Source organism: Tachysurus vachellii, chromosome 26 (genome assembly GCF_030014155.1).
Source record: "Tachysurus vachellii isolate PV-2020 chromosome 26, HZAU_Pvac_v1, whole genome shotgun sequence".
NCBI lineage: Eukaryota > Metazoa > Chordata > Actinopteri > Siluriformes > Bagridae > Tachysurus > Tachysurus vachellii.
The window spans coordinates 3643042-3664139 of record NC_083485.1 but is presented as its reverse complement, the minus strand read 5'-3'; the positions used below and the strand labels follow the sequence as shown (position 1 = coordinate 3664139).

The 21098-nt window shown below is 38.1% G+C and overlaps 5 protein-coding genes across 6 annotated transcripts; 4 read left to right on the top strand and 1 right to left on the bottom strand.

Moving 5' to 3' along the window:
- Nucleotides 1-8: 8 nt before the first annotated feature.
- mia (MIA SH3 domain containing) lies at nt 9-3324 on the top strand. Of its 2 annotated transcripts, XM_060863059.1 has the most exons (6): nt 9-67; nt 1416-1638; nt 1962-2122; nt 2585-2718; nt 2919-3029; nt 3108-3324. In XM_060863059.1, exons 2-6 carry the CDS (start codon nt 1538-1540, stop codon nt 3129-3131), a joined length of 531 nt encoding a protein of 176 aa, XP_060719042.1. In that variant the 5' UTR covers nt 9-67; nt 1416-1537; the 3' UTR covers nt 3132-3324. The 2 variants fall into 2 exon arrangements, with proteins under 2 accessions (XP_060719042.1, XP_060719043.1); XM_060863060.1 differs by lacking the exon at nt 9-67 and having other exon boundaries at nt 1551-1638; nt 1904-2122.
- A 232-nt stretch (nt 3325-3556) lies between these two features.
- Nucleotides 3557-6426, top strand: cfap68 (cilia and flagella associated protein 68). Its single transcript, XM_060863170.1, has 3 exons — nt 3557-3922; nt 6033-6102; nt 6242-6426. The coding sequence occupies exons 1-3, from the start codon at nt 3707-3709 to the stop codon at nt 6367-6369; spliced, it is 414 nt and encodes a 137-aa protein (XP_060719153.1). The 5' UTR covers nt 3557-3706; the 3' UTR covers nt 6370-6426.
- A 1355-nt stretch (nt 6427-7781) lies between these two features.
- Nucleotides 7782-10038, bottom strand: cryabb (crystallin, alpha B, b). Its single transcript, XM_060862834.1, has 3 exons — nt 9748-10038; nt 9328-9450; nt 7782-9220 (listed from the first exon to the last, which is right to left on the bottom strand). Exons 1-3 carry the CDS (start codon nt 9937-9939, stop codon nt 9017-9019), a joined length of 519 nt encoding a protein of 172 aa, XP_060718817.1. The 5' UTR covers nt 9940-10038; the 3' UTR covers nt 7782-9016.
- An 872-nt stretch (nt 10039-10910) lies between these two features.
- Nucleotides 10911-13794, top strand: hspb2 (heat shock protein, alpha-crystallin-related, b2). Its single transcript, XM_060863156.1, has 2 exons — nt 10911-11133; nt 12901-13794. Exons 1-2 carry the CDS (start codon nt 11040-11042, stop codon nt 13314-13316), a joined length of 510 nt encoding a protein of 169 aa, XP_060719139.1. The 5' UTR covers nt 10911-11039; the 3' UTR covers nt 13317-13794.
- A 668-nt stretch (nt 13795-14462) lies between these two features.
- On the top strand, nt 14463-20232 carry zgc:193711 (uncharacterized protein LOC569781 homolog). The gene is made up of 4 exons (XM_060863212.1): nt 14463-14567; nt 16529-16590; nt 17552-17577; nt 18478-20232. Exons 1-4 carry the CDS (start codon nt 14536-14538, stop codon nt 18811-18813), a joined length of 456 nt encoding a protein of 151 aa, XP_060719195.1. The 5' UTR covers nt 14463-14535; the 3' UTR covers nt 18814-20232.
- The last annotated feature ends 866 nt before the right edge of the window (nt 20233-21098 follow it).

The following is a 21098-nucleotide window of genomic DNA, read 5'->3' as shown; positions in this document are numbered from 1 at the left end:
GTATCATGCAAAAACAGTGGGGAGGTGCTTCATGCAGGTGATACAGCATTGCAAAAGACTCTCTCAGGTGAGCTTGTTTGATGACGAAATCACCCAGTAAAGCCATGGATAGAACCAGTGCAGTTGGTTCATGTCTATGAATGTGGCCAGATAAAGGACAAACTTTGATATTTGTTTGTTTCTCAATTCTTAAATTGTGAAATTTTAAATTTCAGGCTTTTCAGAAGGTACTGTGTTGTAGAGTTGCAAGGCAATGTGCTCACTGGGCACTTTATTAGGAACACTGACTGAACATTGCAATTATTTTAATCAATCATGTTGCAGCGGTAAATGCAAAAAACAAAAACAAAAAATTAAGTAGCTGCAATTCAAAGACCTTCAGTCAATGGGATCTGGTTTGGGTTTGGGATTTCAGAATTTCACAAAATGGCAGACTAACTTTGAAGTGAATGGTGCACATGGTAAATGGTGCTTAAAAAAACAAAACAATTTGAGCCAATTTAGACAAAAAAATCCTTAGTTTAAGAAGGTAAAACAATGATCTACCTGTGGTGTCTTATTTTTGCAGACCCCGTTATTCAGAGCAGCTTACATTTACCTTAATTTATTCAAGCAATAGTTCGCTGTTAAAAAGTTTGCTAAAGGCAGTGTTGGGATTTGAGCTCATGATCTGCCAAATAGTAGTCAAAGGTTTTCATCCTCATTTACCACATTTAATAGGAAACCTCTTTTTTTTACACTATCATGAAGAAATTGTAATTTGTTCTATTATATATATATATATATATATATATATATATATATATATATATATATATATATATATATATATATATATATATAAGGTTTTTGATATACGTTAAAATGACATTAATCAAAATTAATTCTAGCCATTTTAACTTCCAAATAAATCGTAGCATTCGAGACTCCAGTGGCTCATATTAGGAATTTCAGTCTGTTTATTTTCTGCCCTGTGAGAAGGTGAGTTGTTTGGGTCTTGGCTGAGCATGCAGACTGTCTGGCTATAGGTGCTGGGGGACTCAGAACAGTGGTGCGAGTGTGTTTGGTATCAGTACACAAGCAAGAGCCTGTGGAACTCCTCCATGATACTTCCTGTTCTCAGTCCTGCATATTTTCCCTTGGTAGGATCCGGATGCTTATGCTTCTGGAGAAATCTTTGAATAAAGCTGTGTTCCTTAGATGTGATGAAGTATAGATTTATATTCCTTACATAACAAGAGTTTTAAAGACCTCTATATCAGCCAATTACTTAATATTTACACTGGGTATATAAATATATGTAGAGATTTATATTGAAACAGCAATGGCTAAATTATTAGTAGAAAAAGGAATTTAGATATTGTTTTTGATTGAATGTCCATCCATCCATTTTTTTCACTGCTTATCCTTTACAGGGTCATGAGGTACCTGAAGTCTATACCTCCAATAGGACCATGGGCATGAGGCAAGGGACAACGTGGACTGGTATTAACCCAACTGCACAAAAAATTTAAAGATGCCTGTCAGTCAACTGTAAATGTGTCTTTGGACTAGGGAAAAAAACCAGAGTACCTGGAGGAAATCCGTGGAAAGACCATCCATATACACGGGAGAGAATCAAACCCCCAAACCTCAGAGGTGTGATGCAAATAATATATATATTCAATATATATTATAATAATAAAATAATAATTCAATATAATTCAATAATAAATATATATTGAAATATATATTGATATTCATAGTGCTAAAATGCTCTGTGAGTTTTAATCAACATGTTTAAAGAAACTGTTATCCTTTAAACTGTTTATGAATACATCCCTACACCTTTTCTATGCTCCCAGGTAAGGATTTCTCTTCCTAGAAGAGCATTTAACCATCATTCCACCCTGTTTGTTTGCAGTAGCTAGTGGGAGTGGTGTGGAGGCAGGGCTTTAACCGGATTCCTTCCTCTGCCCCAGCTCTGCTCCCCCAAACCCAATGCAGACTCTGATTATTTCAATCATGAAGGGACACTACACTATCTGGGCGCTGCTCTTGCTTCTGCCGTTACACACACAGGCGGGACGACAGATGCCAAAACTCTCAGACAAGAAGCTATGTGCTGATGCAGAATGCAGCCGTGAGTATTAACCTGCAAGATAATCATTTGTAGTCATACTTCTGCCAGATGTCAGTACAATGCTATGTTGTTTAATCATTCCGAGTAGATTTGCTGAATGCCCTGAATGCCACTGTATATCTTTCAATACTGATACAAAATAAAAGCAGACACCGGTTTCAAGGATTTTCCTGTAGCAGAAGTTTTGAAAGAAAAAATCATCGCATACTGATGAGTCTCTGCCATAACTCAGTAAAAATGGTGAATGAGAAAAGAAGCTCTTGCATTTTTTTTTTTTTTAGGCACCAACAGTAGAACCTGACTGTTATTGATTATCATTTTCTCCTATTAAACACTATTGGAACTGCACTAGCAAGGTCTTCTGTTATGCACCCTAACTTTTCAAATTCTAAACACATACCAGATTTTCAATATAAACATATTTAATGTGTCTAATATGCAATACCCATTATTTGCCCCCAGATCCTATCCTTATTGCCAAAGCCATTCAAGACTATTATCCCCAGGACTGTCACTTCATTCCCATCCACCAAGGCCAACTCGTCTACGTCTACGCCATGCTTAAAGACCGGGGCAACCTATTTTGGTCTGGCAGTGTAAGTTTCAGGATTGTAATAGTTCACAGGACCTAGATTTTAAACTTGGAAACTTTTTGACAAATGTAGTTTTATAAGAACATCCGAGTCCGTGTACACATTGCAAAGCCTAGCTTATGAAGGCTACATCCCTTAGCAAAGTTTATTCTCTATCCTTTTTGAAAATAAAAAGAATAACCACATATTTTTACGTGTATCAGGTCCAAGGATCATACTATGGTGAGCAGGAGGCTCGTCTCGGCTATTTCCCCAGCAGTGTAGTCGAAGAGACCCACGCTTTAATGCCGGCTGAGGTTGAAGTCAAAACAAATGTGTGTAATGCACTTTTTATTTGTATCCGTCCTAAAAACGATGTGAAATTCATGTGCAATATGTTTTTGTTTCTTCAGAAATGGGACTTCTACTGCCCATGAGATGCTGAGATCTTCCCATGAGATCCTTCCAAGTGAGAGGATGTTATTTTCTTGCACCTTAAGTTCTGTTACCATGTCAAGCATCTTTTTTCCCCAACAGTGACTTCTGCAGCAGCTTCATTAGCAAAAACACTCTTTAATTGACTTCAATTTAAAGTAGCTACACACTGTTTAAACTGTTTTACACCAAATAAACGCCAGCTGCTATTAACCACGTCCAAGTTGTTATTTCTGTCACGTGATTATCAACAATAACCAAAGAACTGAATCTTAAATAGCGTATTTTTATATTTTTTAATAAAGCCCACTTAAGATTTACGGTAAAAAGTGCGCTATTTAAGCTGTTTGACGTATTTACGGTAAAAGTGCTTTAAGGCGGTAAAACCTAAGCTGCACGTGAGCGTCTGCAGTATCCATAGGAACGAATGACAACACAAGGTGCGCGAGACTGTTCTTCTTCTCCTGAGGTGATTTCAGATCACTTTATATTTGACTGTTTTTTACGTTTCTAGTTGAATTTTTTTTAAAGCACAAACTCTCGGATTTCAGCTACAAAATAGTTTTTTTTTTTAGACATGGAAACCGGTTCGGATTTTTATTATATGCTACGGGCTTCTGGTCACGGTGAAGTTTGGCGTGATTTCACTGAAGAAGAAAAATTTCGACAACATGGCTGGAGATGTTCTACTAATGAGGAAGCATATTCACCTGCTACCCTGATTGGAAACTGGTCTGAAAAAAGATTCGACACCAGTTTAACCAAAACATCACGACGCCCCCTGCCGTCGCAGGTTTGTACTGCATTCACATTTCCATCATTATCCAAAACTAAGGCCACGTTCACACTGCAGGTAAAAGTGGCTCAAATCTGATTTTTTTGGGGTCAAGTAACCAGGTCCGACTTCTTCAGGAGTAGTGTGAACACTCAAATCTAGCCCAGATCTGATTTTTTCAAATCAGATTCAGACCACTTCCATATGTGGTCCTGAATCAGACCCAAATCTGATTTTTTCCAATGTGGCCGCAGTGTGAACAACCAAGGTGGATTTGATGCGACTTTTACGTCAATCTACATCGACATTTGTCACAATTATGCGCCAGCGAGTTCACACACAAACGTGACTACGCCTACAAAATGGATCAAATAATCAAAAGTTGCCCTCGACATCCGAAAATTTTCAAAACACTGCGTCTCTGTGCTGCCATTACACAAACATTTAGAAAGAAAAGTGAAAATGTTTACTTCCTCCATAACCTCGGCAACTTTAGCGCAACGGCGCGCTGCGTGTGACGTCATTCTTATTGTTCGTTTGCGCATGCGGGTCAGTTCGAAACAGCAAACAGTTCACACTGGTATCTGATATAGGCCACATTTTAACAGGTAATATGAACAGCCAAACAAAAAAATCAGATCTGAGCAAAATATCCGAATTGAGGATTAAGACTTGCAGTGTGAATGCAGATTAAGGGCCTTTTTATACCTGGTCACTTCATGTCACTTCTCTGATCCGATAGCTATCTGATTTGTTAAAACTATTCCATATCAATCCGATCTTTCTACTCCCACCCGAAATGCAAATATATTTGACCTCATTTCCGGGGTAATTGTAATGGAACACGCTTTGGTGTATGCGGTTTTCAGAATGCAATCAAAAAGAAGATGAAAAAACGTCTTTGTTACGACGGTTATGCTACAAAAAACAGCGTTTACTGTTTGCTGCATTTTCGCTGGCAGCAGCAGCGCATTTTAAGACCCGACGAGACACCTGGGTGAAAGATCACCTGCGAGTGACGTACTTCTGTTTGGGAGGAGTATAGCGGTGACATATGTGGCTTGAACAACCACATTCATTTACACCTGTCCAGTTTCATCTGAAATGCGTCCCAGACCACCTCCTGAAGTGGTTCGAATGATCGTATTTATATCCGTCTCGAAAACGTTTCGGAGGGCATTTAGACCTGGTCTTTTTACCATCGGATAGCTACCTGATCACAGAAAACGCATGAAATGACCAGGTGTAAAAAAACCCTTACATTTATACAGCTGAGCAATTAAGGGTTCAGGGGCAGCAACTTGGTGGCCCTGGGATTCGAGCTTATGACCTTCTGATCAGTAGTCCAACACCTTAAACACGGCGCTACGGCTCCCAGACTACGAGACTCCTTATAAACGTTTAGTTAAGGATTGCTAACAAAGTCACCCCACCAAAATCTGTTTATTATTAGTTTTATATCATGAGATTTTACTGTACATGAGCCGATACTGTATATGAGCCGTTACTATAGAACCGAAAACGTATTATTAGGTTCATCTTAACTTCCTCATGCTCTTGCACAAGCTCCGAGTTAACGATATAAACATGTGATTAGAATTACAACTGTTATTACTGTGAAAGCTGCTTATAACTCGAATGAATCAACACCTTCAGACTAATTGCAGTACAGATTTTTAACAGCGCTGTGATGTGATATAAGCTACTGGCTTAACCTTCTAATCTTTCGTGTGTAAAGCTTTTCGAGACTTTGATCTTGAAAGGAAAAGATCGATATAGATAAACTTTATATAATGTTTTTAACAGGAACAGTATGATACGGAAGTAGTCGTTATCAGTGAATGAAAGTTATCTTCATTGTTCATGAAAGGAGTCTAATCAGTTTTACTGAACGGTGGGAAAATCTGTGGTTTTTAAACCGTGTGAGATTCCTACCGTGTGTGTGTACAGTATGTATAAATGGCAGGGAGTTTCCAACATTTGAGCAGACGTGATAAATGAATGAAGGAGTGCCTAAACGTATTGATTTAATCGCAAAGTCCAGTCACCAAGATGTAAATAAGTCGACGCTTAACATTTACCCTGACCCGACTGACAAAGGTTTCACAGACAAAATTTATTTCTGCAGTTTTCTCATTACTTTGACACTACGTACTCATCCAGCTATAACAAAGAAGAGAAACCGCCAATTTACAGTTGTGAGTATGATTGATATTTTAGTTTAATTCATTCATTCAATCAAATAAAGATCATTAATAAATAAATTAATTAGATGTCTTTTTCAATCCGGTGAATAAATTGTACTAGTTTTATCTAGTTTGTTTTGTGGTGTTACAGCTTTTAAGAAAGAACCCAGAAGCTTTCCAGGTCACCAGCCTGAGATGGATCCACCTCACACCAAGCGTGTGCCGAACTCCTGCTATAAATTGGACTTCAGTGGCCGTCACTCATCTGGAAATTCCTGAAAAGTTATCGATGAAATGAATAGTAGGGCATGTGCGTCGCTTCTGAAAAAAAAACTCATCTACATCCTTTCAATAAAGTCGAGTTGTGTACAGTCTCTGTATTGTGTAAAGAGCACATGACTTATTCTGTTAAAGATGTTAAGTGCTGGGGGGTACGGTGGCTTAGTGGTTAGCATGTTCGCCTCACACCTCCAGGGTTGGGGGTTCGATTCCCACCTCCACCTTGTGTGTGTGGAGTTTGCATGTTCTCCCCGTGCCTCGGGGGTTTCCTCCGGGTACTCCGGTTTCCTCCCCCGGTCCAAAGACATGCATGGTAGGTTGATTGGCATCTCTGGAAAATTGTCCGTAGTGTGTGATTGTGCGAGTGAATGAGTGTGTGTGCCCTGCGTTGGGTTGGCACTCCGTCCAGGGTGTATCCTGCCTTGATGCCCGATGACGCCTGAGATAGGCACAGGCTCCCCGTGACCCGAGGTAGTTCGGATAAGCGGTAGAAGATGAATGAATGAATGAATGAATGAATGGTAGAATGTCATGGATTAAGGGTATAAATTCCATGATTAAATTGGAACAGCAGTTCATGTTGTCATCATTCTTGGTTGGTATACAATTCTTGTCATCACTGCTTGTATCATTGTGTATTGTTAGGTACTAATGAATCAACCCTATTTCTTCTAAAAAGGACTGTATTAAGAATTGTATTGTATCACTTGTTAGTACTGGCACATACAGTAAATTGTTAAACTTTTACATACACTCACCGGCCACTTTATTAGCTACACCTGTCCAACTGCTCGTTAACGCAAATTTCTAATCAGCCAATCACGTGGCAGCAACTCAATGCATTTAAGCATGTAGACATGGTCAAGACGATCTGCTGCAGTTCAAACCAAGCATCAGAATGGGGAAGAAAGGTGATTTAAGTGACTTTGAACGTGGCATGGTTGTTGGTACCAGACGGGCTGGTCCGAGTATTTCAGAAACTGCTGATCTACTGGGATTTTCACGCACAAAGATCTCTAGGGATTACAGAGAATGTTCCGAAAAAGAGAAAATATCCAGTGAGGGCAGTTCTGTGGGCACAAATGTCTTGTTGATGCCAGAGGTCAGAGGAGAATGGCCAGACTGGTTCGAGCTGATAGAAAGGCAACAGTAACTCAAATAACCACTCGTTACAACCGAGGTAAGCAGAAGAGCATCTCTGAACGCACAACACGTCAAACCTTGCGGCGGATGGACTACAGCAGCAGAAGACCACACCGGTACTAGTAAGGTGTAACTAATAAAGTGGCCAGTGAGTGTACAGTATATCACAGCTGAAAAGAGATAGAAAATGTAGGTAGAAAAGAAAAAGACTCGGATAGTAGATAGTATGTAGATAGAAATATATGTAGATAGAAAAAGACTCAGACATGTTTCATCTTTAAATGACCACAGGATTTATTAATAATTTGTAGCCATGAGTATACACACACACACACACACAGAGTGTTCTGGCTATATTTTCTTTGGTAGTGTGGTGTGAATAGTCAGGAATGTTGAAGCAGGGAACTAACAAAGCAGTAGGATGTACAGTAAGCCTTTTTCACTGATCTGAAATCAGTTTAGTAATTTGCTCTTATGTTTCGTTTCAAAGGAAATGCTGGGACCAGAACAGTGTAAAAAGGCCACTGGGACTCAAACGCTGATTTTTGTGCTTCCCTGCATTTGTTCCTCTTTGGTATTTAGTATGCAATGGCGAACACAGAGATCATGTGAGGAATCTGGATAACAACATGTTTTTTTTTTTTCTTATTTGTATCATGCATCGTCACAAAATGAACGAATCAGTTACAGTTTAGCAGCTTTGTCAGTGAGGCATTGCTGTGGTAACACTTGATATCATTATGTTATACTCGTACACGATAATGCTCCATCCCAAGCCACTCAAATACAGTACCTACTTTCACTGTCACATTTACATGTGTGACAAAAATGAATATATACCTTCCTTTAGAATCTTATCAACTCTCTCTGGTTTCCAGTCACCACATGTCATACAGGAGCAGTAAACTAACATTTTTTTTTTTTCTTTTCACAACAGCATTTCCTCTTTCCTCAATTACCTGCATCTGATTTCTTTGTATTTTCTGGTCCCAAGTTCATTGTGAACAGGAAACAAATCACTGAATAAATTTCCTTTTTCTTTATACCCAAGAACATCACCTCGTATTCGATGCATTTGAAACACAAGAATATCAAAACCATGCACTTCTTTGAGATACTAGATTATAGGTTTAGAAATTCTATCGTGCTATGTTTTATTGTTTTCATCAAAACAAATGCTCAATAGCTCAGGCGTCCTACACGTAAACCCTCACAAACTCTTTGCAGCCATTGTTTGGTTTTTACTGGCTTCGTAAAACAAGAAAGGCCTTTTGTTTGGTGGAAGTCTTCTATGACTAGCAGCCACATGGTGCAAACAAAACCAAAAAAAAATTATACCAGTGGTGTAAATAGTTTCGATGTACCAGCCAATTGGACCGATACATACAGTATTTAACATTCCCTTCAGCGCCTGATCAGTTCCAATAGTGGAGTATAATTGCAGGGAAGCACAGTGGATCAGCAGGGGAAACAGTGATGGCAGACTTGATAACACGTTGCAGCTTTACTTCTTCTTTTGGCCAGACACGGCAGACTTATCTTCGCGGGTAATGGTTATAGAGCGCTCCTGGGCATCAGAGGGCTTGCGAGGTCCCGTGATGGTCAGGACACCATCAGAAGAGAGAGATGATGTGATGTTGGCTGGGTCCACTCCAGTTGGGACGCTGTATTTTCGGGAGAATTCTCTTGAAATAAACCCGTGGTCATCCTGCAAGGCATGAGACACATTTAAGATCTACTGTAGACCTACTGACAATTTTTATACTCCTTTCAATATCTGTAGGCTGATGATTCTATTTTGGTAAATAGATTTACCTGGCGATCCTCATGTTTGGCATGAACTTCAATGTAATCTCCGCAGACCTTTACAGCCAGTTCCTCGGGTGAGAAGTGCTTTACATCCAAACTGATGGTAAAGCGGTCCTTTTCCATTTTCATCTAATAAAGAATACATTAAAAATATACACAGGAAATAAAGATACAGATAGAGTTGTGTTTAACTACACGTCTCTAGAGTTGTTCATTTGACAAGCAAAAGAAATATCTGAAATCCCCTTTTATTCTGGTGATATGTTTAAAATTATAGTCATTCCAAGCTCTGGATAAAATAACAGAGAGCTCAGAGTCTGCACTGCACTCGAATAACAGCAAATGAACCAGAATCGCAGAGCAAACTTTTAGCCGAAACCAAACTGTAGAAGACTGTGTTAGGAATGTACTGTAGTATGTCCTCACCTCAGAGAGCCCACTATCCATCCAGCTGGGCAAGCGAAAGAAGGAAGGGCGTGGGAAGTATAGCGATGGATAGGGAGCCAGCACATCACTCTCTGAAATGTGTTCCCCAAAATGTTGATCAAAGATCCGGCTGGGAAAGAAGGATGGCCAGAAGGAGCGTCGGAACCAAGGATGCTGGATGGCGATGTCCATTTTGTCTCTAAACAGCACAGTGCTGCCTAAATATAACCTGATGCTTGTCCTGCTTGTCTACTTATATACAACACTGGATCTTTCTGGAACAATGATGTAAACTGTTTGCTTCTCAACACCGACCCCCCCGCCTCATTCTGTCCCTCCCACTTTCCACTGTTAGTTGTCTTGCCTTCCATCTAAACCGGTGGTCTGATTTCATTCGCAAATACACCGGATGGATTATTTCACAGGCTTTAAAGAGGAGAAATTTTGCCATGTAGGATCAATAGTACCCAATGGCCTTCTGGTTTCTTGGCACAGATATTGTAAACCCAGCTATCTTGCTCTGTGCCAGGGGAGCTTAGGCTGTCTGTGCCCTGACATGAGGTCTGAACTCCCTTTGAGACCTTTTGTTTTTGGAAAATCACTGGGTAAAAGGCCTGTTTATTTGGTCAATGGTACTGGGATCATTCTGCATGGTCAACTTTCACAGAGTGTTAATTTGTGTCAGTGACTAGTTTAGTATTCTGAACACCGTGTAGATTATATTTTTGTTCAACATATATATATATATATTTAATTATCCAGATATCACCACCTTTCTTGCTGGTTAAAATAGCATTATTACTTGATGGTTAAGATTTTATTTAAGCATTTATTTTAATTTCATTACCCTAATCTACTGGACTGTGACCCAATAAAACAAGTTGCAATTTTTTACACTATATCTTTTACCAGGGGACATGAATGTGCTGAACCTTAAATTTCCTTTTAAACTATGTATCTTCAGCTACTTTTCAAGGACAAAATCCTCAACACATCTCTATGCCAAATCTCTTCCATGATGATGACTCAGGTGGTAAGAACAAGAGAAACTGTGACTGTTCTTTGAGTTTCTAGTATAATTCGGCATCTGCCCCGTTAGGCATACCGACATGTGTGCCTCAACCTATTTCTAGACCCATTTATCACTCTCGTCTAGTCACAAGCTCACAGTCTGTTTGCTCTGCACCCTCTCCGACCCTTCTCCCTCTTGTCTCACTTGTCAGACTTTCCGAATAGCCAGAAAGATCTACTTTCTCTTTCTTTTACAAAGGATATCTGCACTTCGTTTCAGCATGGCTGAACGCACAATTCCTCACGCATACCCTATGAGCGTTAATTATGAGATGTGCACACCTGCTCGGATATATGACCAGAACTTTGCAGAAGGTAAGGGATCTGTCAATGGAAAAACATCTCTTGTGCTCTTATACCAACAGCTTTGGGAATGCATTTGGCTAAGGATTTATTGGTTGTGTATGTAACCAATTCTTTTTAAGATGACCCTGGAATATCCTAAATTGTTTGTCCATATGGGTCTGTGTGATGACATCTGCAAAAGTTTTTAGAAGATAATATTCAGAGGCTAGTTTTTAGAATCCAGCTTTGATCAAAGAATAAGATAAAATGAGATACGTGTTAAAACAAAAAGGTGTCAACTGGCATGCTTCTACCACAATACATACAGTATCACACTCTAAAGTGAGGTGCTGCCAACTTAAGAACTGAATGCCACTTGTAAATACAAATGGATCTGTAGCTCATGAGCCAAATTAATTATCGAATACATTAGCCACCATCTATGATGACAGAATATTATACTCAAGTGAAATATAAGGCCTAGGCTATGTCCTATATTTAGAGCTTTACTCGTGACCACACAAAAATAACTTCCTAACGAGTGCAGCATAAATACACTTAGATCAAGTATGATAAAGACTTAGAGTACACCAGTAATATAAAGCCAAAATAGAAACGTTGCCATTGGCGCCCATTTCCTGATCTGAGCCTGACAACACTAATCGTAAATAGATCTGGTGCTTCCCAGTTTCGTAACAGAGGCAGGATTTTCTATTAGGATCATGCTGTCTAGCTAATTATCATTAGCTGATGATATCTTGGCATCACATTACTGTAAACCCCACAGAAGTCAGGTTCTCATACTGTAGCTTGGCCACTAGGATGTTTTTCAGTGTTTGTATAGTGTGAGTAATACTCTGGTGCAAAAGCTGTGAACAAACAAGTAATAAAACTGGTCCCTCACCCCCAAAAGGTACATAAACCTTTTGTGTTTGACAAGACACAGTACTGAATCGGTCTCTTGTGCTGGTGGAATACCCTTGTCTGCCTCTTATAAGATGGGAAACAGGGTTATTGTGGCTCCTAATCTCAGTTGGTTTGCCGGAGGTTGAATACATTACTATTGGATTACTCCATTCTTTTTTATTGCAATCAACAGTCAGTTACACATTAAAAAGTTTGGGACACTTAGACGTCAGGACATGGAATTGCCCCTGTGTCTGAATATACCAAGCATACAAATGACTCTTTATGTGCTCACTCAAGAGTGCAATATAAAACTGCCTAGCTAAAACAAAAGGCAAACAAGCAAGTTCATTATCCTTTTCCATGTTTGCAATTTTCGTGTTAAAAGCATAATGTTCACTCACTAGTAGATGCTTTAGCACTCTGTTTGCAACATCAGCTTATGGGTGAAGTATTTCTTCATTTGGCAAAGCTTCTTGTTTACCAAGATATGTTTTTACCCTCCCAAACACATCCATGCACTAGTGAGGTATGTGTGGAATGTGTTACCCAGGATCAACACTAACAACCAGCAACCATTTGAATCATGTATAACGGACAAGGTTAAAAACTATGAACTAACATTAAAATGAAAAGAGACCACATTACAGTATATATTTAATTGCAGTATGAACAATGTGATATAACTTTGCCTTTCAGCATGGATCCCAAAGTCCAGTTGACTAATTTGTCACAATATTAAAAACACAGATATACAAAAATATATATTTACATTCAGATGTTTAACGTCTACAGCTACAGTTATCAAATACTTACTCTCTCTAATACACATCGTAGACTATACAACAACAGCTTAGTTTCACTATCGTGGCAATTTCTATTTCTACACAGCGTTAAGTCCTCAGGACCTGATGGCTCCGGTGCTGTACCATGGATACTACATACGTCCCCGTATCAACAAACAGCTGGAGAGAGGCTTCTCACAGGTGGACAGCGAGGACGACTGGTACCGTGTTCTACTAGATGTCTGTCAATTCATGCCGGCTGAGTTGAGTGTGCGAACTGTGGACAACCTATTAGAGGTGACAGGGCGCCATAGTCAGAGGGTAGACGAACATGGCTTTGTTTCCAGAGAATTCACACGCACCTACATCCTTCCTCTCGGTGTTGACCCACTGCTGCTGCAAGTGTCTATATCTCATGATGGGATTATGTGCATCCAGGCACCAAGGGAGGTACAGGATTTAGAGCCAAAAATCAACAAGCTCAAGATTAGAGTGGACAAGAAGGGGGGTGAAAGCTGCTAAAGTGGACTCCCAACTTCAAATCTTTTTTATATAAGGTTTTGATAAACGCAATGCATCACAATTGGAAAGTCAATACAGATTGAGTGGACATGGTTTATACTTGAGTTTTCAAATGTATTCTTTAAAAAAATAAATGCAAAAATGTTCCAAAACATTACAGAGCTCACGGGTTTGTACATTTACAATATATAGTATAAATCGATTTAATTAAAATTCATTTGCAATAAGGTGAGTAAACCACTTTGCTCAGTCATGCCAAAGAATAGGGATAGAACATACAGGATTTTTCATGTACAGTGTTTGTTATGTTGAGTCTGTACCTGATTGTATTGCATTTTAAATGAAATAATTGCTTTGGGTTTAATACAAGGATATATATTTATATAGTCTTTTATTTTATACAAAGTCCTGAATTTCACAGAACAATAGCTAGAAAATCAAATCACAACTGTTATTTTTCATAAATAAACCTGCCTGAGAAGCGTTTCTTGATTTTGGTGTTTTCATTACAGAACTGTAGTGCTTTGATTGATAGAAAGTATAAAACAATGTGTTGTTTTGAATTCATTTTACCGGAAATCCTATTAGCAAAGGAACATCTTTCCATTCATGTTGACGTGAAACTAGAGAAACTCAATAGAGAAGTTGTTATCCAGATTTTCCTGTTTTACTTGTATGCAAACGTTTTGAAATTGTCAAAAGACACACCTTATTTTCAACAACAACAACAACAACAAAAAATAGGAACAATAAAACATCCTAAATGTATTGGGAACATTAAGTAAGGATCCTTGTTGTCAGAAACCGGAACATTTGGGCTACAAACACCACATTTGGTTCAGACAAAAATTCAATTCTAATACTCTAATGCCAACAGTGTTCACACCTTGGGGCACATCTGGATAGAAAGAATTAGAAATAATTTACAAAAAAAAAATATCTATATATATAAATAAATAATATAAAAATGCAGTCATTATTTCTATAGGTATAAAAAAAAAAGTTGTCAATAATTTCACTACACTTGTTCTTTTATAAATTAACCGAATGAAATAAAAAATAATTCTATAGATTTGCTAGTTAAACTTTTACTACAAAAGTAAGGACAAAGGGACAAACTTTGTCTACTGCACCTGCTCAGATTCACTTCCCTTTTCAACAAGGAAATGAAGACGCTAATAAAACGGTGCTGGTTGTTGTTGGACTCAAACATGCAGTCATGGGAAACAGAGTAACCACAGCTTTGGATAAGTAAGTAATAAACCGCTAATGTGTAGTTATTTATTTATTTCTTTATTTCTTTCTTTTCCCTACTATTTATTTCCTTGATCGAGAATTTCTGGTCTACTTCATGTTTTTCTTCCTGCTATATATTCTAGACTATATCTAACATACTGTAGAATCTGAAATGAATTCAAGTCATGGCTGATGGTATTATATAGTGATCTAACTGTCATATTGTACAATTAAACATTAGAGGTATATAATATCTAGGGATAAGAATATGTGATTTTAGGAGATTTTAAGGAGTGGATTGAGTGGGATATGGACAAGGAAGTGAAACCCGAATGAGGATATTTTAGTTCATTGTTGCGATCAGGATAAAAAAACAAAACCAAGACAGTTTATACTGTATAGCACGTATACAGTTAAAACGTGTTTAAACGTATAACTTCAAACATGTTGTAAATCGGAAGTAATATCGGAAAAAAATAAAGCAGTTTACAGTGTTGATAGATGTGTTTACAGTCCGTCCTAAACCACAATAACATGCACAAAATTACAAGATAAGAGTATAATATGGATGGAATCTCATATATATATATATATATATATATATATATATATATATATATATATATATATATAGAGAGAGAGAGAGATAGATAGATGTGTGTGTGTGTGTGAGTGTGTGTGTGTGTGTGTACATACAGTATATATGTGTGTGTGTGTGTGTGTGTGTGTGTGTGTATATATATATATATATATATATATATATATATATATATATATATATATATATATATATATATATACACACAATGTATATGTGTATACGTGTGTAAACAAAAACAAACAACAGTGTTTTTTGATGAATCAGTTTATATGATAATTCTGGCACAATTATGGAAAGGAAATGAGTGCTACATTTTGTTTAGAATATTTTGTTTACAGGTATAACTCGTTGTTTCTCAACAAAAACGAAGGAAAACTGATTTATTTCCTTGTTTTTTGTCAGCGCACAGCACTGGAACTTAAACCCTTTGAAAAAAGGCTCCACCCACTTTTTTAACAATGACGTCAATCATACTGCTAGAATATAATGTACATTTAACTTTCCTTTACAATACTTTTAAAACACGCTTTACCTGTAAGACGGCGAGTGCGTATTCAAGCAGACGTTTGTAGAAAAGTGTCCTTTTCAGCTGTTTCACAATGCAAAGAAAACACTAAAGGATTGGGCTTTGTGTGTGTGTCACACCACATCTCCAACTGAACCTTTTCTCTGTGTCTCGGTCAGCAGTGCAGGAGTCATTCGAAACTGTCTATAAAATCAAGTTGTGAAAAGAATGAAGTAATTAAAGTCGATAACGGTGCACATGTTAAACTGTGTTTTGTCAAGAAAACTAAAAAAAAAAAGACTTAGTATTAGTCCACTTGATGGATATTTGTCATTCATACAAAATGGTGAATAATGGACAGAGAACATCTCCATGGTTCTGAATCTATGAATCTTTAATCTACGATCGCTGGCCTTCGACTTTCCTATAGTTCAGAACATCACCAACCAATCACAGCTCAGTTACCCACATGAGCAACACTTAAAAAATGTGTTCGATGACTGCATGTGTTCTTAGAATCCCAGACTGGTAGCTTTTGCGCAATAATAAAGAACAAACTTGTTGGATCGATTTGGCAACAAATTGTGGGGGGAAAAAAAAAACAAAGAACTCAATTTTTAAGAGGACTCTGACCGCATGGTGATTATGTTATCATATTCCATGTGAAGCATGCAGGAATTATAATACTGCACTATTTTTGAAACACCCCTTACTGTAGGTCAGTTTCTTTTTTTAAAGTGACATTTTGCTTAGCTTATCATGCTGAAATTAAACTGAAATGCAAAGAAGGCAATGTGATTGACATGCATGAGCTACTGAATGAGAAATGTGGGCTGTTTTAAAAGTTTTATTTTTATTTTACCTTCTTAGGTGGGGATTAAATCCAAGGAAGCTGAGTCAAAAGAGGTCAACAAGAAAAAGTCATAAAACAGGTGATTGACACATCTATTGTGAATACACTTGAATAGTGAATGTAGTGTTTGAAACAAGACGGTTTAAATGAATTGATAAAACTGTAAGAAAAGCACGATAGAATGTTGTGTGTGTATATATGGATACTGAGTCACTAAGAAAAAAAAGGGAAAATATCTTTGGGCTGATAAGATCCAAGTGGACCTCACATTTTAAACCAGCTTACTGCTCACATCTGTATTATACTTAAACAAAACTAAACCATTTTAAACACTTTAATAATACCTGCTATATTTGTCTTGTTAGAATATGCTGTGTATGATGCTTTAATATTAACACAGAGCTCAGCCCTCTATGGCCTGTTGTGCTTCTATTTCCAAGCCCAAATCAACCAAACCAATGGGCTGGTCACCAGGTTCAGGGGTATGGGGATATAGTTGGAGTAACAAGTAACAAAAAAACATGGTTTAGGATGTTAAGGACTGGATTGCAGGACTGTTTATAAGGCAAGGGGTTGGTATGTTCCATTTTCATTCATTGAATGAGAATTGAATTCATAGCACATTCTGAACTAACATCCACTTCCACTAACTGTGTGTAAGACTCAAACAGTTTACATTTAAGCAGTATTACTACATCATTCAGGAAATATTAAACAATATCTTTATTATTAAACGGTTTGAAGTGCAGCTAATACTGTAAGTACACCTTTACCAGATAATTAGCTAAATAACAGGCCAATATGGGTGTGGTTGTGTTGGAGCAGGTTAAAACCAAAATGTGCAGGGATGTAGTACTCCAGGAGCAAGGATGACAAACATGCTATGTTTAGGTGGCTTGTGGGTTAAAGCTCAATTTTCAACTTGATGGGGGAAAAACAAGTCACTCTATTGTGTGCAATAAAGGCTTTCTTTACGTGATGCATTAACTGTGTTGAAAATATAAGTAACAGTACTATTTTGTGTGTTTGTGTTTTGTCAGCTCCACCTGCAGTGCCACACCACCAGGTATCTATTTATTAAAATGAAAGTACTGACTCTTTTGGGACGTTTACTAACCGTGACATTTGCAGGTCTAGTACCATATTGTTTTCTACCATAACGTAATAGGTGATTGACTTGAAATATTTAAGAGTTAATGAAAAACAAGCTTGGCATCTTGACATACCTTCAAAGTTGTTAAGACTGTATTGATTGGAATTATTTCCATCCTTAGGCCATGTAGGTTGTGGATAATGAGCACAAACCGCATTACACCTGCATGCTTCTGAGTTAGGAAACAAGAGTATCTCTCTCACTCACTCATCACTCACTCATTTTCTACCGCTTATCCGAGCTACCTCGGGTCACGGGGAGCCTGTGCCTATATCAGGCATCATCGGGCTTCAAGGCAGGATACACCCTGGACGGAGTGCCAACCCATCACAGGGCACACACACACTCTCATTCACTCACGCACTCACACACTACGGACAATTTTCCAGAGATGCCAATCAACCTACCATGCATGTCTTTGGACCGGGGGAGGAAACCGGAGTACCTGGAGGAAACCCCTGAGGCACGGGGAGAACATGCAAACTCCACACACACAAGGTGGAGGCGGGAATCGAACCCCCAACCCCGGAGGTGTGAGGCGAACGTGCTAACCACTAAGCCACCGTTACCCCCCGTATATCTCTTTCATTCTAATCCAATTTTTACTCTCATTGTCCGTTAATACAAAGTAACCAGAAATCAGATCTCACCATTACACACATTGGTTGCACTTGATTATAAAGATAAATGAAACTTGCTCTACATCAGGCCCTTTCCTTAATAGTTCACTGAGTTGTTTTTTAACAGCAATATTGCCACATTACTATTTTGCACTCACTTTAAGATTTCTGTTTCTTATCCCTCTTTGATTAGACTATAGATCCCCACATATACGAGAGCGTCTCAGCCGAGCCCAAGTATGCCATAGTGAATAAGAAGAAGAAGACGACGACGGAATCTGATGGCCTGCACTACGCAGAAATTCAGGTGCTACAGTCCGAAAGCACGAGCAAGCAGAGGACCACGCCAACCAAAGACTCGAGCACAGAATATGCAACCATAGACTTTCTGAGAGGTGCTAAACCAAAAGAGTCTGCCGAACCTGCAGATATACTTATTCCACCTGGACAGCTTCATAATCTGATGGTTAAGTCTAAGAAGAGGAGGAGTGATTCCTCACACCGGGGCTCTCGTGGTTTAAGTAAATGAATTTTCTTTAAAATAATTGATGTAAATGGGGGCTACATTGGCTTAATGGTTAGCATGATCATAGGATTCTGCTCTGTTTATGTAGAGTTTGCATGCTCTCCCTGTGCTTTGGGGGTTTCCTCCAGGTACTCTGGTTTCCTCGCATGGTCTACAGACATGCACAGTAGGCTGACTGATGTCTCTAAATTGTCCATAGTGTGTGAATATGTGTGATTTTTTGCCCTGGCAGTTTGGCACCTTGTCCAATGTGTCCTCTGCCTTTGCCTTGAGTCTTCTGGGATAGACTCCAGTTTCCCTGTGTATGACAGTTGGTACAAACGATGGATGGATGGATGGAAGAATAATTTTTATATAGTTTTTATAAATCAGGATGAGTTTACTTTTTTTTTTAAGAAGGATCAAATGTATGTTGTATTTGTTTGTTACACATTGTAATTATTTCAAGACTGGAGACAAACACTGGACAAAAATGTGAAAAGACAATGTCAAGCAAAGAACACTGTAGTATACTCTTAGTTGCGGTCAGTTGATTTCACAGTAACAGTAGTAGTTGTCTAATTAACCTATATTTGTTACTACAGTATGCTTCCCCTGCATAATCTATTCAGGAAAAAAAATTGCTGTAGCCATATAATCTGTGTTCCCATCTTCTTTATTGTTCAATTTGCTCTTGGAAATGGGATACACCCATGGACGACCGGTATAAATGGGCTAGCACGGCTAAGCCTCCTTGTTTTTTAAAAAAAAACAGTAGGGTTTAAATCTTGGCATTCTCATCAGATTTTTGCTGTTACCAAATGTTTTAAAGTAAATTATTTCAGAATTTTATTGAGCCAGAGTAATATGTTTTAAGAAAAATACAAAGAATGGTATGAAGAAACCAACACACCCCTTAGATGTTAGATTGCTCCGTCATCCTGCTAGCTCAAAATGGATCTAGAGGAGACACTGTAATAGAAAGGCTAAGCACATGTCAAACGATCAGACTCCTAATTACACAAATGTAAATCAATATCAATAATATTGATTATAATCATAAAAATACTTAATATATTGTCTTAAATGATTGTAGGATAACGAAACATACTTTTGATGACTTTGTAATCGATTAATGACTGAACTTCGTGAATGAACTCCATCATGTTGTTTTCAAAACCTAATTTAGTTTTTTTGTATGTGTATTTGTATGTGATTATAGAACATCCGCTCTTTTGAAATCCCAAAATGAATTATATGTTCAAGTATTCAAGGTCAGAAGATCAGAAGGTTCGTTTAACAAATATGTACAAAATACATACTTTTGGGTTTTCTGTAGGAATTATAAAACAAAAAAAAATGTATAAAGTCATGCTGATTTATTTTTTTTTTGGCACTTTTGATTGTTATAGATGTTTGTAATAAAAACTAAACGAAATCTTACTCCTGGTGGTTTACCTGCTTTCACACACCCACTGTAATTGGGATTACAAATTAAAATAAACAAACAAATATCAATGAATTAATTATACTAATTAATTTAATTCATTAATTAAGTAAACTATAAGGGGGCACGGTGGCTTAGTGGTTAGCATGTTCGCCTCACACCTCCAGGGTTGGGGTTCGATTCCCGCCTCCGCCTTGTGTGTGTGGAGTTTGCATGTTCTCCCCGTGCCTCAGGGGTTTCCTCCGGGTACTCCGGTTTCCTCCCCCGGTCCAAAGACATGCATGGTAGGTTGATTGGCATCTCTGGAAAAATTGTCCGTAGTGTGTGATTGCGTGAGTGAATGAGTGTGTGTGTGCCCTGCGATGGGTTGGCACTCCGTCCAGGGTGTATCCTGCCTTGATGCCCAATGACGCCTGAGATAGGCACAGGCTCCCCGTGACCCGAGGTAGTTCAGATAAGTGGTAGAAGATGAATGAATGAATGAATGAATGAATGAAGTAAACTATAAATATTAGTTTTAAAGCGCCCTCTTGGGGCGAACAGAGGTACTGCTTTATTCAGCTTAAAAAAAACATACCATCATTAACCATGGAATTAACGGTATAAAAAATTATACTTGATGACATTAAAGTGAATGTGTTTTATTTATTGACTCAATCAATCGATAAATAATAACACGGACTAAAAGGAAGTGTATTAAATCTAAAATAAAATAAAATAAAGTTGATGTTGGTTAATCACCTCAGCGTGACGCCTCAATATTTGGGTCAGTCAGTGTTTGATCTTATCTTAGTCAGAGTCTTATATAATAAACTAAATTAATTCAAAATTAGCCGAAGTTCATTTTACACGTAAATTCACT

What these genes read in the sequence shown, in the direction of transcription:
- mia (XM_060863059.1), top strand. Translation starts at nt 1,538, where the DNA reads ATGTGTCTTTGGACTAGGGAAAAAAACCAGAGTACCTGGAGGAAATCC. An exon ending in CAAACCCCCAAACCTCAGAG is followed by an intron (nt 1,639 to 1,961) that starts GTGTGATGCAAA and finishes CCTCTGCCCCAG; the next exon opens with CTCTGCTCCCCCAAACCCAA. An exon ending in AGGTTGAAGTCAAAACAAAT is followed by an intron (nt 3,030 to 3,107) that starts GTGTGTAATGCA and finishes TTGTTTCTTCAG; the next exon opens with AAATGGGACTTCTACTGCCC.
- cfap68 (XM_060863170.1), top strand. Translation starts at nt 3,707, where the DNA reads ATGGAAACCGGTTCGGATTTTTATTATATGCTACGGGCTTCTGGTCAC. An exon ending in GACGCCCCCTGCCGTCGCAG is followed by an intron (nt 3,923 to 6,032) that starts GTTTGTACTGCA and finishes TTATTTCTGCAG; the next exon opens with TTTTCTCATTACTTTGACAC. An exon ending in GAAACCGCCAATTTACAGTT is followed by an intron (nt 6,103 to 6,241) that starts GTGAGTATGATT and finishes GTGGTGTTACAG; the next exon opens with CTTTTAAGAAAGAACCCAGA.
- cryabb (XM_060862834.1), bottom strand. Translation starts at nt 9,939, where the DNA reads ATGGACATCGCCATCCAGCATCCTTGGTTCCGACGCTCCTTCTGGCCA. An exon ending in TGGATAGTGGGCTCTCTGAG is followed by an intron (nt 9,451 to 9,747) that starts GTGAGGACATAC and finishes ATTCTTTATTAG; the next exon opens with ATGAAAATGGAAAAGGACCG. An exon ending in CCAAACATGAGGATCGCCAG is followed by an intron (nt 9,221 to 9,327) that starts GTAAATCTATTT and finishes CATGCCTTGCAG; the next exon opens with GATGACCACGGGTTTATTTC.
- hspb2 (XM_060863156.1), top strand. Translation starts at nt 11,040, where the DNA reads ATGGCTGAACGCACAATTCCTCACGCATACCCTATGAGCGTTAATTAT. An exon ending in TGACCAGAACTTTGCAGAAG is followed by an intron (nt 11,134 to 12,900) that starts GTAAGGGATCTG and finishes ATTTCTACACAG; the next exon opens with CGTTAAGTCCTCAGGACCTG.
- zgc:193711 (XM_060863212.1), top strand. Translation starts at nt 14,536, where the DNA reads ATGGGAAACAGAGTAACCACAGCTTTGGATAA. An exon ending in GTAACCACAGCTTTGGATAA is followed by an intron (nt 14,568 to 16,528) that starts GTAAGTAATAAA and finishes TTACCTTCTTAG; the next exon opens with GTGGGGATTAAATCCAAGGA. An exon ending in CTGCAGTGCCACACCACCAG is followed by an intron (nt 17,578 to 18,477) that starts GTATCTATTTAT and finishes CTCTTTGATTAG; the next exon opens with ACTATAGATCCCCACATATA.